This window comes from Nanorana parkeri, unplaced genomic scaffold, assembly GCF_000935625.1.
Source record: "Nanorana parkeri isolate BGI_ZX_2015 unplaced genomic scaffold, ASM93562v1 scaffold4, whole genome shotgun sequence".
Taxonomy (NCBI): domain Eukaryota; kingdom Metazoa; phylum Chordata; class Amphibia; order Anura; family Dicroglossidae; genus Nanorana; species Nanorana parkeri.
Window position 1 is genome coordinate 2,599,983 of NW_017306272.1, and position 21,831 is coordinate 2,621,813.

Sequence of the window (21,831 nt, forward strand, 5' to 3'; positions counted from 1 at the left end):
GAGAAGACATCACATGTATGTCATAGATTTAGGAATCTGCAGCATGGAACATAATGCTCAGGATGTAGTATTTAGTATTAGGTGGAGAAGAATGTCAGAGAGATAGTTTATTGGTGGAATTCCTTTTACATTGGTGCAAGTATGACATCATCTGTCTATGCTGAGCACAGCTGTCATACGCATACAGCACAGGTTACAGAGCAATGCACTAAGACGTGTGCACAGATCCACTCATGTACATTTCAGGAGCACAGAATATCATTGCAGCTTCGGGTTATGATGGGTGAATGACAGCATGGAAGTGAATGGTGCCTATCACCCATGGTGTATGATAAGTTTTGAAATTTTAAAGTGTCACTAAACCCTCTCTTACAAACATATGTTCAGGTACATAACAATTACATGAAGGTCCATGTTATAGCTTATCAATACGTTTTAGAAATGGATTTTCATTTCCATTGATCTTGTTCTGCAATGCAGATCTCCGAAGCTCCATTCTTGAACTTCTACTTATGCAGCATACATATCCCAGGATTTCTACATCTCCCTATAGGACTTTGCACTGGCGTTTCATAATGCACATGTGTCTTATATAATCCTCATGCAGTTATGTAGCCCCCTAAGAGAATGCGCTGGGAGAGAAGGCTACCCTAGACATACAGGGAGACATCTAAACAGGTAGTGTAGTCACCCTCACAAAGGAAGTACAAGACCCACTTGTTTGAAAAAGGTAAATCTACATATCAGAACAGTCATGGTGTAGGCACGCACGCACGCACACCCATGGTTTTCCATGAAACTATTTTTTTTTATGTCATTGGGGGTAGAGATCAAATTAAGCAGGCCCAGAGTTCAATTAGAATTATCCTTACACCCTGTTAAATAAATGGACAATATCACCAAGCTCCTGATATCACTCCTGAACCTGGTACTTTGTGCATTACGCACTCCCGACACACAGCATAGTAGGCTCAGGTTTGATTTAACCATACCCCTTTAAGCCCCTTCCACTGTTTTCTGACTCCCAGAAGCCGGGAGGCAGTGAAAGGGCCAGGAATTGGTGAGTATCACTTGCTGGGAAGGTGAGCTGCCAGGAGACACTGTCACTGTGCTCTGAATGGGAAACGTGACTGTTCCTCTTTAAATTATGCAGTAACAAAGTATGAAGGCTGCCAGTGACAACATTCCCTTTGAATATACTAGTCCCATGGCCACCATGCTGATCTGGCAGATTCATTGCTTTTGGAGGCACTGATGTGGAATAATTATGTTGATCGTAAGTTCTGACTTCTCTTTCTGCATATCTGTTCCAGGTCAGTATTTCAAAGAGTATTGAAGCTATTGGATCACCATGTTCGCTATAGCAATGACAGCCTCCATACTTCCTCTCATTGCAGTGGCCTTTAAAATCTGTCACAACCAATGATACCTATGTATTATTATTATTATAAGGAAGGTAAGGAGGGCCCTGCCCCTGAGGGCTTACAATCTACAAAGCAGCTTCCATCCTCCAACACCTGTGGGCTTTATCTAACTTTCAAGCTGCATATCAGTTCCGAGACATGGAGCCAGAGAGGTTCATTTTTCTATACCATGCACTGAGTTGGAGGTTGAATGTTGCCTCTAACATAGTTATTGTCATCTGTGACGGTGGACCATTGCATCTTTATATTGAAGCTGCAAAGATACAGTCTGCCTAGGCAGTGCTTTCCTTTATGACAAAGAGCCGCAAATAGTACTTTCACATTGTTAAAGTATTCAATATTAATGCTTTAACCAGATTCTAATTTATTTTATGGTTTATGGGCAGCTTTACACTGGATTACGGTTCGGTCTCTTTGGGTGGTTTGCCATTGACCAAGTTCACAATCATGATCCATTTTTGTGATTGTTTCTTTTCTTAATGAGAAATGGTAGTGTATTGATTTGTAGATTTTCTGTATTCCAGGCAGCAACCCTGCAGAGTGACTGCTGAGATAAAAATCAAAGTCAATTGTCTTTAATCAGTCTATGCTGGTGGATAGACTGCTTCTGAGAAAGCAACTGTAAAATGTTAGAGCAAGGGTAGGCAACCTTGGCTCTCCACCTCTGGGGAAACCACAAAGCCCATCATACCTCTGCCTCTGGGAGTCATGCCTGTGGCTGTCAGAGGCTTGCAATGCCTCATGGGACTTGTAGTCCCACAACAGCTGGAGTGGCGAGGTTGCCTATCCCTGCTATAGAGTCACTCTACATTACTAATACTCAGAAAGTACAGCCTGCATACTGTATTTAAGAAAGAAACGTGTCTGCACCCATGTACACGTTTAATATGTATGTTAAGCCATAACAATTTTTTAAGGGTTGTATAACGTAGGGAAGGGTTAAAACGCCGTCACTTTTTTCTCTGTCTCTGTCATACTGCAGGACAGGACATGGGAGAAAATCTCATCAAAGAGAGAGGAAGTCACTGGAACAGGAGTCCCCTTTGAAGGATTTCCTCCCTATTCCTGTTCTGGTCACAGCTGAAAATGTTGTATTGTCCATTCATTTCTGTCATGGTGACAATGGTCATTATGACAAGTAAAGAAGGACAATCTCACCAGCAGGGACACAGGTAGCAGTAAAAACTTGACATGGGGTTCTAATCGTTTACTTCTGTATTCACACTTTAACCACTGTACATACACTGTAACCACTTGCCGTCTGGCTGCTGGAAATAACAAGGTTAAAAATAACATTAAAAGAAAATGTTGAGGTCCCCTCCCCACATACCTGCAAACACAGACAGGCATCGGGTGCACCTACGTGCAAAAATGACAACTACACCACACATGTTACATATCACCGCAATAGTTGGAGTGAGAGCGATAATTCTAGGGCCATCAATCACTGTGAACACCAAATTGATGAGCGGTAAAAGCTTTTAAATCATATGGGAAATTTTTGGTATGCTAGCTTTTTTCAATTTTGCGGGCGCACGCAATTTTAAGGCTTGACATGTTTGGTGTCTATTTACTCAATGAACAGAAACAGGAACCATACCGCACTCCTTACCGGGATTCCCACTTGATGAAAATGGGTGCTCGAAATGACTGCGGATGGCACCGCCACACATGAACAGTAGAAAAATGTCACCAGCACACCATGAGTTGAAAAAGCAAAATATTTTATTGCCAGTAGCTGTATCTCATTGGCCAATGAGATACAGCTACTGGCAATAAAATATTTTGCTTTTTCAACTCATGGTGTGCTGGTGACATTTTTCTACTATTTACTCAATGAGACCCCACCATTTTACTAAAAAATAGGGTAATAATAAATATTTCATAACTTAACGTTTTTTTCCCCCCAAAATGTTACAAATAAAAAAATAACAGTGCCGATTAAATACGACCAAAAGCTTTATCTGTCCCCAAAAATGGTATAAAATTAATTTCAATACAGTGCTGCATGACTAATAATGATGAATAAATGTCAAAGTACTGCAGCGCTAAATACTGAAAAATGGCCTGGACAGGAAGGGGGTTTAACACCCTGGTCTTTGAGTGATTAAAGACTATACTTGAAATATTTGGGGAGCAAAATACAATTGTACCAATATGTGGGCCAAGTCTGTTACAAAATGCAGTTATTTTTGTATACCTCCGTTTATCTTGGTCCACAACTAAAAGGTATGAGCCTGGTTCTACTGTGGGCCAGAGTTTCTACTTTTCTGGCCACTGAGTGAACATACCTGTTGTTATTCTGCAGTGGCAAAATGGAGAGGGCAGAGCTTCATGTGAAAATAGGTACAGTTTATAGGTAACAGTTTGAACATGTCAAAATGAGTCTATGATGTCCTGAAATGTCTCACCTAATGTTCTCAGACATACATTTTCCTTTATTCATGGCGGATGAATAAAGGACCATTTCTCCAAGTTTGGGACTGGTCATACTTCATGCCATACTGCAACAGGAAGCTCCTTCCACTGGTGCCACCAATGCCAGAACCCTGCAACTGTTATTGGTGCCTAAACTCAGATGGCATACTTCATCTCACTGTACCTGGGACAGAATGCACCCACCGCTCCACCCTAGGTATACCACTGCTCTGGACTCCTTTACATATGCTGTAATTGTAACTCAGGGTATAGTTCCCTGCCTGGCCCAGCTCTGCTGTCTGAATGAGTGATCTCATCTGCATTAGTTGAAGTTCTCAAAGAAGGTTCCTTCTCCCAGTAATGTCACATTCCCATCAGGAATGTTTGAGTTTTTGGTCGATACCAGCAAATTGAATTATCCCCCTCTGTTTGTGGACTCTGTATATCTGTGCAATAGTCAAGGTGCTAACCAACAACCAGTAAAGTGTATATCAAGACAAAATCTAAAAACATATGAAGTACATCTCTGCAATACATGTACATTTGTCCATGTTTGCCCTGTGGGGATAAGACACTTATCTTGCTTCATTGTGTTACTAGCTCTTACCACACAGGAGCATTATCTTGTTTGGATTCAGTCCATGCCGTCTGCCTTATACAGGCCCATTGTTGGGTTCACAATCATCGCTCTGTCTGCTACATTCCATTCATGGCTCTTTCCTACAACAATCTACATTGAACTTTGCTGATTCCAGCTATCAAAAAAATCCAATTCCCCACCTAATTCCATATAAACAACACATCTAATTATTCTGCTTAAGATCTGAACATTTGGTAGTTTATTCTTCTGGTTCCTGCTTTTTACTATGTTGTCAGTTTGAAGGTGCAATGAGCTTTTAAAGTCTTACTCTGGGCCAATTAAAAAATGACATATATTATGCAGCCCGTCATTAGTATTAACACGAATGGCAACACTTCTCTGAATTCAGGTGGCTACTTATGTCCCTCATGGCCCCTTTGTGTGTGTTGTAAAGTAGCCACCGCTCCAAGATCACTCCCATGATGGACTACAATCTCATGCTTAGTTTAGTCATTTGTATTGTGATTGTAGTCCATCACTGAAGTGAGCTTGGAGCGGTGGCTACTTTACAACACACACTGCCAGTATTAACACGAATGGCAACACTTCTCTGAATTCAGGTGGCTGCTTTAAAACACACACTGCCCTTCCTTCTGGAGGGGGGCTACTTTTGTTCCCCATGGTCCCTGTGTGTGTTGTAAAGTAGCCACCACTCCAAGGTCACTCCCGTGATGCACTACAATCACAATACAAATTAATAAACTAAGAATGAGATTGGAGCGGTGACTACTTTACAACACACACAGGGACCATGGGGAACAAAAGTAGCCACCCTCCAGAAGGAAGGACAGTGTCAGCACCAATTCAGAGATGATTTGAGGATCTACAGCGGAGTGGTACACAAATAAGAGACATTGTTATTAACATGTAAGGTACTTGAATACATTTTTAAGATTTAACTCCTGAGTTTAATGTCACTTTAATCTACTCAGCAAAATGATTAATCACTTAACTACATTTTTTTTCTTGTCACAAATGATTAATAAATGTGTAATTATGTTTTCTTTAGTATGACTGGAGCACCTCCAAGCTTTTGTTTTGTGGCCTTTCCACCCCATACAAAAAACAGCTGCATTTTGTTTGGGAAGAACTCAGCACGTCCCAGAGATGAAGTCCAAGAAGTGCTCTATGTGCCACCCAAAAGCCATGATCCTGGAAGCAAAGTTCAGGTAAGGGTAACGCTGTATTAACATCTTATGTGACCTTATGCAATCACTGCGATTAGCTACAAGATCAACTTCCTTTTAATGTGGACTTCCTGTACTTTTACCTTATTTCTTTTGTTGGTTGGATATTTGTAATTATGTTTAGAATACTTTTCCACAACAAAACTTAACCTGTGAATACAGCCGACTCAAAACCGATTCTTCAGTTACAGGTAGACGCTTGGTTTGATCACCCAATAGTTTGTGTTGGAGTCTTCACAACTTGGTTCCTAAGGCTGACTGTAGACAGGGCAAATGACTTCCCGCAAATGATGGCTATGGAGACACTTGTCTGTACATGATCACAGGGGAACCTTGCAATGTACACACGTGACTTAACTGGTGAATTGAAGCAGTACACATGCAGTTCTATACTTACAAGCTTGACCATCTCTGTTGACAAAACAAACCACTTCCAAAATCAAAGTGTAACCATATAATGAGCCAGTCCTCACAAGGCTTTAGATCCAAGATGGGATCAGGCTAGCCTAAGGCTCTATGTTGGTACATTGGTATCAAGTCCAAGAAGCCTAAGGTGTAAGGCAGCTATCACTGGTGCAGTAAAACCTTCCTTTCCTTTTACCTCTTGGCCTTAATACCTCTGTATATCACGCATTATATTTTAACCTATTGGACACTGTCCAGAAATGAAATAGTTTTGGGTGGAATGAAGTGGTCTTAGACAGGTAGGTCTGTCATCTGCTTCAGTGGGGGATTTTGCGCGGCAGAATATGATACCTGGCAGGAATTAAGTTGCCCCAGACTTGAATATTTGAGTCTTGGTGTCTGGTCTCTTCTTGTGTAATGTAATGAAAGCTGAAAACATTTTGCACATTGCTGCGAACAAATGAAACAAAAGTAAATATTGCGTGCTTTAGCTTTCATTTAGATGTTTTGTTCCAGGATGTACTGACGTGTACCAATTTAGATGATTTCCTGCCCAGTGATTACTTGAACCTTTCTGACTTTCCATTGCCTATTGTTATTTCCCTGTAAGTAGGAGCAGAAAGCCATTAAAAGTGCACAAAGGACAGTCAAGCATGTGTAGGAGAAGGAAGAGAACATTGTGCTCTGCTTGATGAATGAGCTCATGCTGTAGCTTGTCACACTGTGAGCCTGACCTGAATTGCTAACTGCTCATGTGATAACCCAGGTTTACCCATGCTGGTCCTTACAATGTTATTCTAATTTTCTGTTCTCTTTTCTACTTTGATGTTGTTGTCATGAACATAGGGGAACCTTGCAAGAATAGTATGGCATTTTTAAAAGATTGTATTACTGTGTGTTGTATTGATTTCAAAGTATTTATTGAATGACTGGTGTCAGCACTCACTGCTTAAAAATGATTATATATATATATGTATTAGAGGTCCACCTAAATGGAATTTTCAGACCAAAATCGAAACCATAAATAAAACATTTGTCAGGCCGAAACTGAAACCGAAAATTATTTTAAATATTTTATATTTCTTTTCCCTTTTGAAACAGAAAAAGAGATTGAGGAGACAGAGTCCTCTACACTGAGTGCTTCTGTCCATTCATAAACTGTGGAAATAGTATGTTGCTATGTCCATAATCATGAATGAACAGGAAGTGACGTAGAGCACTTCCTATTCATTCATAATTGGGCAAACAGTAAGTATACTATGTCGTCAGTTATTTACAAACACTCAGTGATCTGATCGCTGAGTGTTTGTATACCGCTCTCCATTATGACTCCTCCACCTGCCACAGTAGGCTGAGCGGGCGTCTCGGGGAGGAGAGCTCGGCCTCCTGTGACACCGCTGACAGCTGATTCCTCCCCCGCACCGTCGGCTCGGCCTCCTGTGACAGCTGTCTCCTCCCCGCACCGCTCTCCATCCTGATTTGCTTATCACAGGGCGAATGCTGTAATTTAAGTCAGTGGTATAGACTAGGAACCTAGGACTAGGTGCACCTTCCCAAAATACAGGCCACATCCCATGTCAATTGTCAATAGCTAATATTTACTCTGTCTTATGTTATTGTGATTTTCCAGTGCACATACCTTGAAACTGACCAGGTTGCCCAGACTCATTCTGTAATACTGAGTAAACCAGCTTGGATGTGGGGTGCTGAGATGGGAGCCAATGAACATGGAGTTTGCATTGGAAATGTAGCTGTTACCACAAGACAGGATGCTGAGGGTTCCAAGTTATTGCTGGCGATGGACCTGGTCAGGTAAGTGGTTTGTGCTATTCAGAACCCTGGGGCAAATGTTGGTATATAGCACTTTACAGTGAAAAAATGGGGAGCTTTTTAGTTTATTTGCATTGGTTGGTAATCTTAATTTGTTTCACGTTTGTCTTTAGAGTCAGTATCTTCACCTGGTTCTTGTAGGTTTATGATTTTTACCATCTTGGTTTTATGTCTTCCCTAAATGCTCTTGCACAGTGTGTACTATAGGTGTATGATTTCCTCAGCTGACGGTAAAGAAGAACCCTAGGTAAAAATTTGATTAACCCTTGCAGTAGGGCTACCCCTGCACTGCAAGGATTAAGTGCTAATTTTTGCCTACGATGATGTCCTATTAGTAGTTGCACTCCAACAACTATTAGTGGTGTTCCCTTTATACAATTACAGCTCTTCTTACTGCTTTCTGAAGGCCTATTCCTGTCCCTGGGTGACAACAGTCTGTTAGCAGGATCAGCTGTGTCACCTGGGAGGGCTCATTCATGCAGAATACTACAATCCTGCATGTCAACACACAAATGGCCTTGATGTACATGGTGGGATGTGGTAAAACACAGTCTCCTCTCACTCATACCTGTCTAATGAAGAACTTGATTGGCAGCATTGCCTCTGTGTGTTGCTGCTTTTGGACATAAGCTCAAGGACTCGTGGCACTATGCATGCAAGGAAATGTTGTTCTATCACCAATGTCATGTGATAATAAGCAGGGCCGTCCCACAGGTGGCATCTCTTTGGGTCACTTGGGGGGAAGCAGGCAGAGCGTCATGTTTGTTGAATAGTGGCCTTTTCTGCAAAATGCTGCCCCCTTTCCAGCCAGAGTGTCCCAGGTTGGAGCCGGGTGTAAAGATGTGAAAGGCCACACACATCTCCCCGCTCAGGTCTTAGCAACCTGGGATGCTCTGGCTAGCGTCCCACCCTATCCCCCCGCCGCCTCAGGCACTTTGGAATCCCTGATCATCAGTCTGTGTCCCAAAAAGTCTAGGCACACCACTGATAATAAGTAATCGTACACCTGCGTCTGGAGTGCAATTGCACATAAATGGAAGTTTTAGGAGTGTTGAATAAAACTTTATATTTACAAAAAGTTTTTGTTTTGTTTTTTAATGGACCACTGAACTATTGGGGGAAAGGATTGCAAAAATATTCATTTTAATTTTGAGAGTCTAGTTCTACGAGTTTCTTACAGTGCCACATTTAAAAGTTCTTGTTTTTCCAGGCTTGGCCTTGAACGTGGGACAAATGCCAAAGAGGCTCTTCAAGCAATAGTGTCTTTACTAGAGAAGCATGGCCAAGGGGGAAGCTACTTCCAGACTGATGATCAGGGATTCCAAAGTGCCTTTCTCATTGTGGATCGCTCAGAGGCCTGGTTACTGGAGACAGTGGGCACATTTTGGGCAGCTGAAAAAATTACAGGTTAGTGAGGGTTGATCTACTGATATGTTACTATCTTGTGTTCATGTATTAGGCATGACTGTTTATATTCTAGTTTGGAAACTGCTATATGAAGTCTATGGCCATACAACAATAAAGGCCATAACAATTAGCATCGTGGTGATCTATTTTTGTGCTGTAGCATCCCCCCCCCCCTCATAGGAATGCCTTTAGCTTGGGCTTTAACCAGTGATGGAGCTACAGCATGGCACAAAGAGAAATAAATATATGATTTTAATGCAAATAGGCCACAAATCAGAAGTGGACCAAGTGTTTTAAATGCATTTGGTCCTGTGGAGGATTCAAGAAAGACATTATTACTTGCAAATACTTATTTTTAAGTGAGTTTTAAAATGCATCATGTGTATATCATGAAATTTATGTTTCAGGAAAGCTGTAACTTCCCAGCCAAAAACTGAAATTGGACTTGCAGTGATAGATTGAGGTGCAGGTTAGGGGTAAAAGTGAATACCCCCCATCCTCTTCCCCATTACTCCATTGACTATGCAGCAAGTTGCTCACTCCCCTTTCACCCATGTGACCGCACTGGTGGTTGGTCTACAGGTCTACTTTAAGTTTGATGGGTTTAGATCGTAAGCCCTCAGGGGCTCACCATATTGTCTTGAATTGTAATTGTAATGTCTTCCTTAGATTGTAAAGCGCTGTGCAAACTGTTGGCGCTATATAAATCCTGTATAATAATAATAACGGCTTGTTAAGATATTCAGGGGAATTTATCACAACAGGAGCACACACAATCTGGAGCAGATTTGCACTGCAGCCAATCAGCGTCTCTGTCTCATTTTCAAATCTTACCTGAGCAAACTGAGGAGAGATCCTGACTGGTTGCCATGGGCAACTGCTCCAGGTTCTCTCTGCTCCAGTTTTGATAAATTCCCCCCCATTGAGTTAGGTTTGGTGTTAAGAGATAAATTGAAGTGGTAAAAAGTAACTAAACTACAGAACAAAAATGATAGATTTTACAAAAAGTATATAATGCAGCCTTCCAGCACTTAGATCCTGTGGCTGCTTTAGTTTGCATTACAGGCTACGAACATTTTCAGCAAGTACGGAATACACCACTTGATCTTAACAAAGTGCAGTGATTTGTCACTTCCTGGGAGTTGAACAGAAACCAGAAACAATGTTACCATACTTCCAAACTATGTTTTGAAAAATACAAATTACCCCCCGCCCCCCAAAAATAAATAAAATAAAAATCTAAAGGAGAGTAAGACATTTACTGCAAGTGAATGTTCCACCTGCATGTGGTTTAAATGACAGTGATGGATTCACTGCTTTATAAATACACCCCCAATTATACAACTTCATATTCACCTGTTTGAGTTTCTTCTTGTCACATAGATGGTGTAAGATGTATCTGCAACCATTTATCACTAAAGACACAGCTAGACCTGGAACACCCAGAGCTTCGGAGTTATGCAAAAAGCCAGGGCTGGTGGAGTGAAGATACAGAATTTAACTTCTCTGAAGCCTTTTCAGAAGGTGATATTGGAGATCGTTGTTCAGGGAAGAAGACCTTAGAGAATCAGGATGGTAAATATTGACTCTGTCTTGAATGGATTCTAATCCTTTTATAAAGGTGTAGTAAAGCATTTTGAAAAGCAACGTTTAAGTGCAAAATGAATTTTTACATTGAAACTAATTAGGGTTGAGCTTAATGATCACATCACTGAAAGATAGAGTCTGATTGGTTGTTTTAGGTTATGGCACTTTGCACATTGGGATACACATGGCTCCAATGGCCAAACGTCCAGCACATCTGTGTGGTTCCCTTCCTCCACTTTAAATAATTAAAATGAAACCTGACATCCTTTGACTTCCATACAGACCTGAATTGTCTGCTCTTTGCCACTAGATGGTGCTGTACATATAGAGCATATATGATCTGCAGTATGAATAGGAGTGAAAAAACTACGTCCTGCTGTAATTCACATACCGGTAACTGTTTTCTTTCATCTTCCCGTAGAGTAGTCATGGGGGTCCCCAGCACACGGGGCCGTCCCTATAATGAGTTAACCCGAGGCAGATGCCTCAGGCGGCATCTCATTGGAGGGCAGTCGTTGGGAGGGAGGGGGGCACAGCTTCCCAGGTTGCTAAGAGCCCTTTTCAACCCGTGACACTCTGTGTGGCTTCCCGCCCGGTTCATGAATGTCATCGGTTGCAGGTGCTGAGTGGGATGCTCTGGCTGGCGTCCTGCCGAGCTCCTTGCAACCGGCGACGTCAGTGAGCTGGGCGCTTTTCAGGGCAGAGCTGCTGACAGCTCGGTCTGGCTTTCCCGGAATGCAAGCCTTAGGCAGCAAATAGTGTAGGGACAGCCCTGGCAGCAACAAAAAAAAATCTAAGTCTCCATTCACACCTAGGCATCAGCTTTTTTTGCGCATATTAGCGCATGTTTTGTTTAGCCTACCATCTAGAATGTTTAGCGCGGTTTTTGCGTATTTTGCACATTTTTAAGTGCGTTAGACACACATATACAAAGACACAGGTTTTATTTAGCTGATTGAAATGCATCATGGTAACGTGCGCACAAACGCGTAAAAACACACACAGAAATGTGCAAAATGCGTGCGTTTTCGTGTGCTTCCATTGAAGTCTATGCAGCCAAACACACTGTAATCTGTCTGAAAAAAAAGCTCATGTACCTTTTCCATCGTTCAGCGTATTACAGCTCGTGTCAAAACTCTCAGGTGTGAACAGGGGCCATAGAAATTAATGGGATTGTTGTGTTGAGAGTTTTGTCGCGCTTAGATTTGAGCATCAAAACGCCCAGCTGTGAACAGGGACTAAGACCCCTTTTACACTATTCAGATCCACCTGTCCGTTTTTCAAGCAGATCTGTACCGATAGTACAGATAATGTAACTCTACGGGCAGCCGGATGTAAACAGCCCTGTGTCCAAAATTCAAGCTGCAGAAGGCCCTGAAAGCGCTACACGGCTCGGCAAAAGTCAACTTAAAGTTCAACTGCTGAGCCGCTGTGAAATTATTGGCTGCTTGGCAGTACCACTATATTTAGGCAGCCGTGGGTGCCATGATTGCTTGATACAATAGCCAGCAGTGGAGATTCTTCCATGCTCACTGTTTAACATGGATGAGGGAATCCACTGAAAATCGATGTGAACAAGAGAGCATTGAGCCATGCATGGCTAGCATTAGATTCTTATCATATAAATTACCATTATCCTATAAAGATCATTATACTTTCTGGGTCTCTGTTTTCTCTAGAACTGACGGTGGAATCAGCGATAAATATCCTTCGTAATAAAAGTTGTGGAAATTGTGTGGACTCCGATACCTTCCTGACTACAGCGAGTTCAGTGTCTGTTCTACCTCAGGATGAGAAATGGCCTTGTATCCACTTCCTCACTGGCACACCGGACCCCTCAAGGTACCGTGTTTCCCCGAAAATAAGACACTCTTATATTTTTTTTGCCCCCAAAAACCACACTAGGTCTTATTTTCAGGGGATGTCTTTTTTTTTTTTTTTGCCCCCAAAAACCACACTAGGTCTTATTTTCAGGGGATGTCTTTTTTTTTTTTTTTGCCCCCAAAAACCACACTAGGTCTTATTTTCAGGGGATGTCTTTTTTTTTTTTTTTGCCCCCAAAAACCACACTAGGTCTTATTTTCAGGGGATGTCTTTTTTTTTTTTTTTGCCCCCAAAAACCACACTAGGTCTTATTTTCAGGGGATGTCTTTTTTTTTTTTTTTGCCCCCAAAAACCACACTAGGTCTTATTTTCAGGGGATGTCTTTTTTTTTTTTTTTGCCCCCAAAAACCACACTAGGTCTTATTTTCAGGGGATGTCTTTTTTTTTTTTTTTGCCCCCAAAAACCACACTAGGTCTTATTTTCAGGGGATGTCTTTTTTTTTTTTTTTGCCCCCAAAAACCACACTAGGTCTTATTTTCAGGGGATGTCTTTTTTTTTTTTTTTGCCCCCAAAAACCACACTAGGTCTTATTTTCGGGGAAACAGGGTATGTAAGTGTTCCTTTGTCTACAAACATTCTGGATACTGGATGTGGGATCACCTTTTACATTTCATCAAGAAGGAACAGTCTTCTTACCAGCACTTATATACATGACCAGGGGCGTATCTGCCGCGAGGCAAACAAGGCGTTTGCCTGGAGCGGCAGATTCGCTGAGGGGGGGGGTGCTGTATGAGCAGCGGCGGGTCAGTCAGGGGAGGGGGGATTTTCCGAGAAGCTGCGGGGGAGGGGGCGGCGCTGCTGCCTTGCCTAGGGCAGCAGCAAAGTTAAATACGCCGCTGTACATGACCCTAAATCATGTTAGTTAAACCTGTGCCTGCTCATAAGTGTCTTCTCTGCTTTATTGTTGTTGACAGTCTTGCATGCAACATGTTTCTTTTCCTCTTTTTTTCCTATTATATGGAGCCTCTAACCAGGGGTAGGCAACGCCGACCCTCCAGCTGTACTTTAACTACAAATCCCAACATGCCTCTGGGAGTCATGCCTGTAACTGTCAGCTTTGCAGTGCCTCATGGGACTTGAAGTTCCACAACAGCTGGTACACCACGGCTCTAGACTAAGCTGCTCCATGATCAATTGGTAGATCTAAAGGAGTTTGTATACCTCCCCTCCCACAATTAAGTGACTTGTTAAATGGATTGCAACTACATACATAGTGACAGTAGCGATGATGATAGCAGCATTACTAGTGGAATATCTCTCCAGTGCTCAGACGTGGTGGCTGCATCAGCTTTCTTTTTTTTCCTGGCTTTTTTTACTCTATTTTCACCTGGTGATTCTCCAGTAACACACTTCCTGTCCAAGGATGACAACCCTCTCTTACCCTTCTGTACCAGGACTAAAGAGACAAGATAGGACTACGGAACCCCACCCCTCAACTATAGTGTATAACCAGGGCTGTCTCTATAATGAGGCATCTCTTTGGGTCACGTGGGTCACCCCCCACAATGTTTGCAGTGTGCCTGCCGCCCCCTTTCCACCATCCTAGGTTGCTAAGAGCCATACACATCTACCAGCCCAGCTCTTAGCAATCTGGGACGCTCTGGCCGGTGTCCTGCCCAATGATATCACTGGGCCGGAGCCAGAGGTGAATGGTGAGATGATGCAGAGGACCCCCTACCACATTCCTCCCCGCTGCTTGAGGTGGCAAAAAGACTAGGGATGCCCCTGTCTATAACATAGAGCAGGGGTAGGCAAACTCCAGCCCTCCAGCTGTGGCGAAACTACAAATCCCATTATGCATCTGCCTCTGGGAGTCATACTTGTGGCTGTCAGAGTCTTGCAAAGCCTCATGGGATTTGTAGTTGCGCCACAGCTGGATGGCTGGAGTTTGCCTACCCCTGACATAGAGAGGAGTGGTTCTGTAGTCCTCTGAGAACAATTTGATTGATAACTGCACAGGAAGTTATCAGCTCCCTAGATTTCCAGCAAGATTAACAGGTATCTTTTGAAACTGATCAAAAATATTTAGCGAAACACTTTTCAATGGCATATTTACCAGACCAAAAGGGACTGAATAAAAGACGTTCATTGTTTTATACACGTTCATTGACTTGTTTTATTGCAATCTCTGTTATTTCTGTTGCTTTAATTGATTTCCAGGTCAGTATTTAAACCCTTTATATTTGTGGAAGACGTGAAAGCAGTCCCGAAGGTTCAGTCATCTTGTGCTGGGGATTGTCATCATGAACATTCAGAATATAAACATGAACTGTATGAAGCTCATCAGTGTGCTGTAGCTTTAATGGACAATGACAAGGTAAGCAACATTTTGTACCCATTTCATTTATATTGCCCTGGTGGATTGCAATATATTATTAGTATTGAATAGAGAAGGGAAGGATCAGAACACCTGGCAATTTGTATTGCTGTTTGTGGTCTCACTAGGTAGATTCACTCTCTGTCTGTCCTAGCGACCATTTTCACCAAGGCAAAGTGAGAAACCCAAATTTTACAGTTGTCACCAAAACCAAGTAAGGGGAAATCTTCCAATGGGGACACCTGTTTCGGTGACAACTGTCTAAGAGAGCAATTTCCTCACTTTGGAATGATTTGGTCTTTTTTCCTATTGTGGCCCTCAGACAGGAAGTAAAAGAAAATCTCCCAAAAGGACTCAGGAAAGAAATAAACTGACAGGTTTTAACTCTTCCCTACTTAATCCAAACCTATAAAAAAAAGATTTGGCTACACTTAAATGCCATGGTGAGTTTCTTTAAATGTATAAAAGTACAATGACTGGCTAGAGGTGAATACGTTGTTTTTTCTGAAAGCCTAAGGCCACTTTCAGAAGGGCAGTCTGATCAGGTCCGTCTGTCAGTTTTTCCGGCAGATCTGGTCGAAAGCCCAAAGATAGTCTATGGGCAGCCAGATCTAAACAGACGTGCGTCCGTGTATATCCAATTACCTCCGACTCCGGTCAGGTCCAGATAGCAAAATGGAACAGATTTATGTTTTGGCGGACCTGATTGTGGCAGATTGAGGGTAATCTGATATAAATAGACACATGCCCATTTACATCCGACTCCCCATAGACCTAACATGGGTCTATGGCTTATGGGTTAAGCTCCAATTACCTCTGACTCCGGTCAGGTCCAGATAGCAAAACGGAGCAGATTTATGTTTTGGCGGACCTGATTGTGGCAGATTGAGGGTAATCTGATATATATAGACGCATGTCCGTTTTCATCCGACTCCCCATAGACCTAACATGGGTCTATGGCTTATGGGGTAAGCTCAGTTTTTTCCTCCATGGTAAGATTTTACCAAAATGTCCTGCAATTTGAGACTACCGACCAAGGAGACAGGGGAGATCCTCTGGAATGTAGAAGATGCCTTGTGGTAAAAAAAATGTTTTTACATATGGTTCAGAACAGATTAACCTTATTTACATTGAACCTTATGGGGAAAATGTGATTCTGTTCGCGACCACGTTCGTAGGGGTCAGAACGGATTAACCTTATTTACATTGAACCTTATGGGGAAATTTGTTCGCGACCAATTCCAATTCGGTTCGTGACCAGAATCATGGCACGGATTAAGTTTGTGATCCGAGGTACCATTGTATTAACTCTTTCACATCCTAATTGGCCAGCTACACCCACACCTTGGGTGTCCAGTGCTTTTATTCTACTTCTTTCCATGTGATATTTCATGATATCATCTCTATTTGATATAATGGCAGGTGTTCTACAACAGGATTACTCCATAAAAACTATAATTGAAATGAAATGTTGTTGTCTTCATTGTGTCCATGTAGGAAGCAGGAGATAAACTTCTGTGCACGATGTTAGATCTGGAGAAACAAGGTTTAGATGCCATGGAAGACATTCTTAATAGTTCCGATCCATTAGACCCTGCGGAAGTAGTAGATCTTTTCTATGATTGCGTTGACACAGAAATCAAGTTCTACAAATGAGGTAAATTACATTTTATGTGTTGCTGATGGCATATTATTCAATAATATACTCCTTGCCTAGCTTTGGTTTACTGAGGTAGCTAAGAAAAACGTAGATCTTTTCTTGAACACCAACAATCATCAGAACCTGCTGCTATGAGCTTCTAGATGTTACTCGCCCCCTTAAAAAAACAAAGCACTTTGTGTGTGACATTTAAATGAGAAGTATTGAGAGAGTAATACGTTCTGTTTAGCAGGTGGTGCCACTTGTCAGATGTAACCATAGCAGTTAAATGAGACTGCGCTGCAACTGTTTGGAATGCCAGATAAAAAAAAGCCAAACAACAGTATATCCTCCCGAATGCCCATAAACCAGCTGCCAACCTCTCACAGAAAAGCAATGCACTGCTGAAAAAGGGCAGTAAAGTCGGCTGCCCATGTGAACTTGGTCTTTGACATTGAAGTGACACTAAATTCAGGAGTTAAACTTTAAAAGTTAATTTAAGTACCTTAACTATTAACAAAAATGTATCTTTGTGTGTCACTTGGGTGTAGATCCTCAAATAATGCCTCAGGCTAGGTTCACACCCAGGCAATTGAGCTGTTTTCGCACGTTTTTGTTTGCACGGTTTTCAATGCAAACAGATGTCTATGGGACCCAAACCGTGCGGCAATCGCCTGAAAATAGCTCCTGTACCTTTTTGTGCGATAGGCGATTTCTACCGCGTGACAAATCGCAAAGGTGTGAACAACTTCCATAGACTTGAATGCAAATCTCTGTTTTGTGTGCGATACCGTGCGGATTTAGCCTAGTGAAGCTAGCCTTAATGGGTGCTGCCACTGTCTTTGCTTCTGGAGGGTGGCTACTTTTGTTCCCGATGGTCCCTGTGTGTGTTGTAAAGTAGCCACCGCTCCAAGCTCCCTCCTGCGATGTACTACAATCTCATGTTTAGTGTACTAATTTGTACTGAGATTGTAGTCCATCACGGAAGTGAGCTTGAAGCGGTGGCTACTTTACAACAAACACCGGGACCATGGGAAACATAAGTAGCCCCCCTCCAGAAGGAAGGACAGTGTCAGCACCAATTCAGAGATGATTTGAGGTTTTACAGCTGAATGATACATAAATAAGATACATTTTTGTTAATAGTTACGGTACTTGAATGTATTTTTAAGATTTAACCCCCGAGTTTAGTGTCACATTAATATGGCATTCTGTAAAATGTTTCTACACAGCTGACTTCCTGTTCATTTATCCCATAATAGAGATGAGCAAATTGATCTGCCAATATGTCTGTGTTGGATTTTGCAAAGGCTATAAAATGTTTTACTTACATTAGCTGAGCACTAACATTTACTTACCTTTCTTTTTTACAATTGTCCATGGCCTTTGGCCCCATTCACTTTTTCAAACTGAGTAAAGAAAAGCTGGTATGTTTCTAAGCATGTAAGACATTTATAATATTGAAGCTATATTCAAAATGGAACCTATTGTATATCTTTAGGATATATACTGTATAAGCTCATGTAATACATACCGGTACATTTTGTCTTGGCTTATTTTTGCAAAGCTGAACTTATATTCTATCCTGATTTGTTTCTATTAGATATCACGGACATAATCCTGCAGACAGAAGAGCACGTGACATGTTAAGGCTTCCCCACGTGGCCATGTGGATGACTCTGCTGTCCCCTGTGTAGCTATGTGTCACTGGTATTGTGTGTTTGTACAGGGAACAGGATCAACCTCCAATGCTCAGTGCATGTAGATTAACAGAGCTCACTATGTGTCTAACCAACAATGGATCATCTGAAAAGATCACACCTGACATATTCTATTAAAAGTCATTTAGTTGAAGGCTAGTTAGAACCATATAAAGGTGAGAGTAGAGAGAGATCACAGAATGAGCAGTTATTTGAGTAGAAACGTGCAGAATGTTGAAATCTATTAGTGGAGTTATTAGAATATAAATCAGTGATTTGCAATTATTTAGCTCATACATTTGACTTGAAGAATAGAATTATAAGAACTTGAATTTAGATTTGAGATCTCTAAACCGCAATGTTTTAAACTGAAGGCTTTACAGATTGGGTTGTTTTCTAATATTTGTAAATGCCGTGTTTAAAATAAACACATTCCATTGAAACGAAGGCTCCTGCTGCTTAATTTGTTTGTCATGGGTGTCATCCTAATGTTTGTGGACACTAGAAAATCATACCGTTGGCCAGCAGACCGGGGGAAAATGGAAATCGGAATTCATCGGCATAAATATACATAATGCCGACACTTTTCATAATGTACATTTACATCAGTCCCTCTTGTTAAGGAATTTAAGGTATTTATATAGTGCGGACAATTTTACGCAGTGCACATTCACATCAGTCCCTGCCCTCAAGGAGCTTACAATCTAAGGTCCCTATCACACATGCATTAAAATCTAAGGTCCCTATCGCACATGCATTACAATCTAAGGTCCCTATCACACATGCATACAGGACCAATCTAGACAGCAAGTCTTTGGAGTGTGGGAGGAAACTGGAGTACCTGGAGGAAACCCACGCAAGCACAGGGAGAACATGCAAACTCCTTGTAGATAGTGACCTGGCCAGGATTTGAACCAGGGACCCCCAGTGCTGCAAGGCAGAAGTGCTAACCACTACGCCACTGTGCTGCCCTATATCACATAAATACATACACATACTAGGGCCAATATCCCTATCAGCATATCTTTGCTGTGTAGAAGGAAACTGGAGTACCTAGAGGGAAATCTACACAAGAAAAGGGAGTACATGCAAACTCCATGCAGATAGTGTCCTGAGCAGGATTCAAATCAAGCACCCCAGTGCTGCAAGGCAGATGTGCTGCCTGACTGTATGTTTATGGAAGAAGAAAACCCATTGTGCAGTCAAGTTATAACTACATATACCACAGCCCGGTAATGTATATAGGTGGCCATACACTTTACAACCATCGCAAGACCTTAGTCTTGCGATGGTTGTAAAGTAATTAAAAAAACGTACGATCTGCCTATCTTGGACAGGCAGATCGTACTGAGAGGCGGGATTCCGATGACCGCAATGCTGAACGGGCAGTGTGCGGGGCCGCACACCGGCCCGTTCGGCATTTGTCTCCCGAGCACTGTTCTAACCAGCCGAAAATCGTAAGATTTTCGGCTGGTTTTCTAGCATGCTCCTTAGACAAAAGACGTGCGACCGTACAGTACAAACGTCTTCATTCACACTGCACGATTCTTGTACGATCGCGGGATTTCCCACAATTCTCATACGAGAATTGTGCAGTGTATGGGCACCTTATGACTTATTGTAAACCTGAAGTCACTTTTAAAACGAGTAATCTGCAGCATATATGGGTACACCTTGTCTGGGATGTCCAAACCTTTGCATTCTATTGTGCACACAACCACTGATTAGTGATCCCTCCCATCACCGTAATGGATCAGTAATGTCACAATGGACAAGAAATGAATCAAACAGTCAGCTGAAGAGAGTTATTTACTGCAGGGCGTAAATAAGGCATATATTATTATTTGTAGATCATATTTACCAACAGTCATTTAAATAGCTCAAAGCACTTTATAAAAAGAACAGATAAGGCACAAAATAACTGGATATTTGCATTGCAAATGCATTCATCATACAAGATAATCAATTACTGTTGCCTTTGATCAAGGCTTACACACTACTGTATTTGTATTACGTACATCTGTTTATGAACAAAGGAAAAACTTGATTTCATCATTTTTCATCACTTTTACTGCTCTACTATTACCATAGATAGATAGAATTTTTACTTCAAATTTCACAAAGACTAAAAATATCTGCCACAAAAACTGGTACAGCCACAAGCCATAACTGCTGCTTGCAATATAAAAGAAGGGTGTATACACAGTAAAGCAAAATTTGAGTTAAAAACAATGAATACAAATGAATAGCCAACTTAACATAAAAAAGCATCTTTTACAGCACTACTTATTTCAATCCAGGCCCCCGACAGCACTTCTGGGTTGAATGACAGCCAGCATCATTCATCTTACTTCCTCTGAGCCTAGGCTGTCATGGACCAGCCCCCAACTTGTGACTGGACAAATAAAGGAGAAGCAGAACATTAAGGATTTCATCTCTCTGTCCCTTTGCATTCTCCTCCTATCAGCATGTTGTACATGAACTGATTAGATTCTTGTGCTGCTTCATCCTCTCCTGCTCTGACCTCTGCTCTACATGGACTGCAAGAAGCTGACACCAGGTCAAATTCAGGTATTTGCACTGCTTGCATTTAAAAATGAGATTTAATAATGTATTACATATTACAAAGCTGCATTCATTTGTGTCTTTTATTTATGCTTAGAATTCAGCTTAAAAAAAAGAAGTTTATTTTCACTGTTATATTAGAGCTAGGGCCCATTCTTATTTGTGTGTGTGTAAAGGAAATCTATTATGGGAAAATATGGCGGCTGCAATTGCTAAGCTCTGGCTTTGGAAATGCTAATTGCCTGGCTATCACGATGTGCAAAGCACTCACAGCTACCAAATTATTATGAATGTCTCACCTGCCTGAATTAAAGGACCCATTCACATTACTGCACATTGTTAGCATTTGTGTGCATTGCGTTAAAGTAGCCCACTCATTTGAATTGACTGTCTAAACACCAAAAAAGGTGCATGTTACATCTTTGACTGTGCAGTACACTGCACTGCACTACAAGTCCATCAGCAAAGAATGAAAGGCACTGCACCGCACCAACATTACTGCACAGCAATAGGGTGAATGGACTCTAAAGAACTTTGTGCTTGTGCCTTGTTGCATAAACCTGAATAACAGACTTATTTCATGTTGGGCACATAGTGAAAGATACTGAATTTCCACTTTACCTTCAAACAGTTAATTGTGGCCAGGCCTTTGTTTACTGAGTAGATGATCCAGACGCCAGCACTTTACAGGCTATGGGCCACAGCCACACGTGTCCAGTATGGCTGCACAAAAAAAAACTGTTCCTCATTCTCACCTTGTAAAATGTTCAATTCTGTACTTAAATCTTGCAATGCATACCCGCTTTTATGCCCTGCATAATCAGCAT

At 41.7% G+C, this 21,831-nt stretch overlaps 1 protein-coding gene across 1 annotated transcript; it reads left to right on the plus strand.

Annotated features, from left to right (window-relative positions):
* Window positions 1–5,492: 5,492 nt before the first annotated feature.
* SCRN1 (secernin 1) lies at window positions 5,493–18,621 on the plus strand. The gene is made up of 8 exons (XM_018575307.1): window positions 5,493–5,651; window positions 7,705–7,886; window positions 9,115–9,311; window positions 10,695–10,886; window positions 12,578–12,740; window positions 14,944–15,100; window positions 16,598–16,757; window positions 18,343–18,621. The coding sequence occupies exons 1-7, from the start codon at window positions 5,493–5,495 to the stop codon at window positions 16,754–16,756; spliced, it is 1,209 nt and encodes a 402-aa protein (XP_018430809.1). The 3' UTR covers window position 16,757; window positions 18,343–18,621.
* The last annotated feature ends 3,210 nt before the right edge of the window (window positions 18,622–21,831 follow it).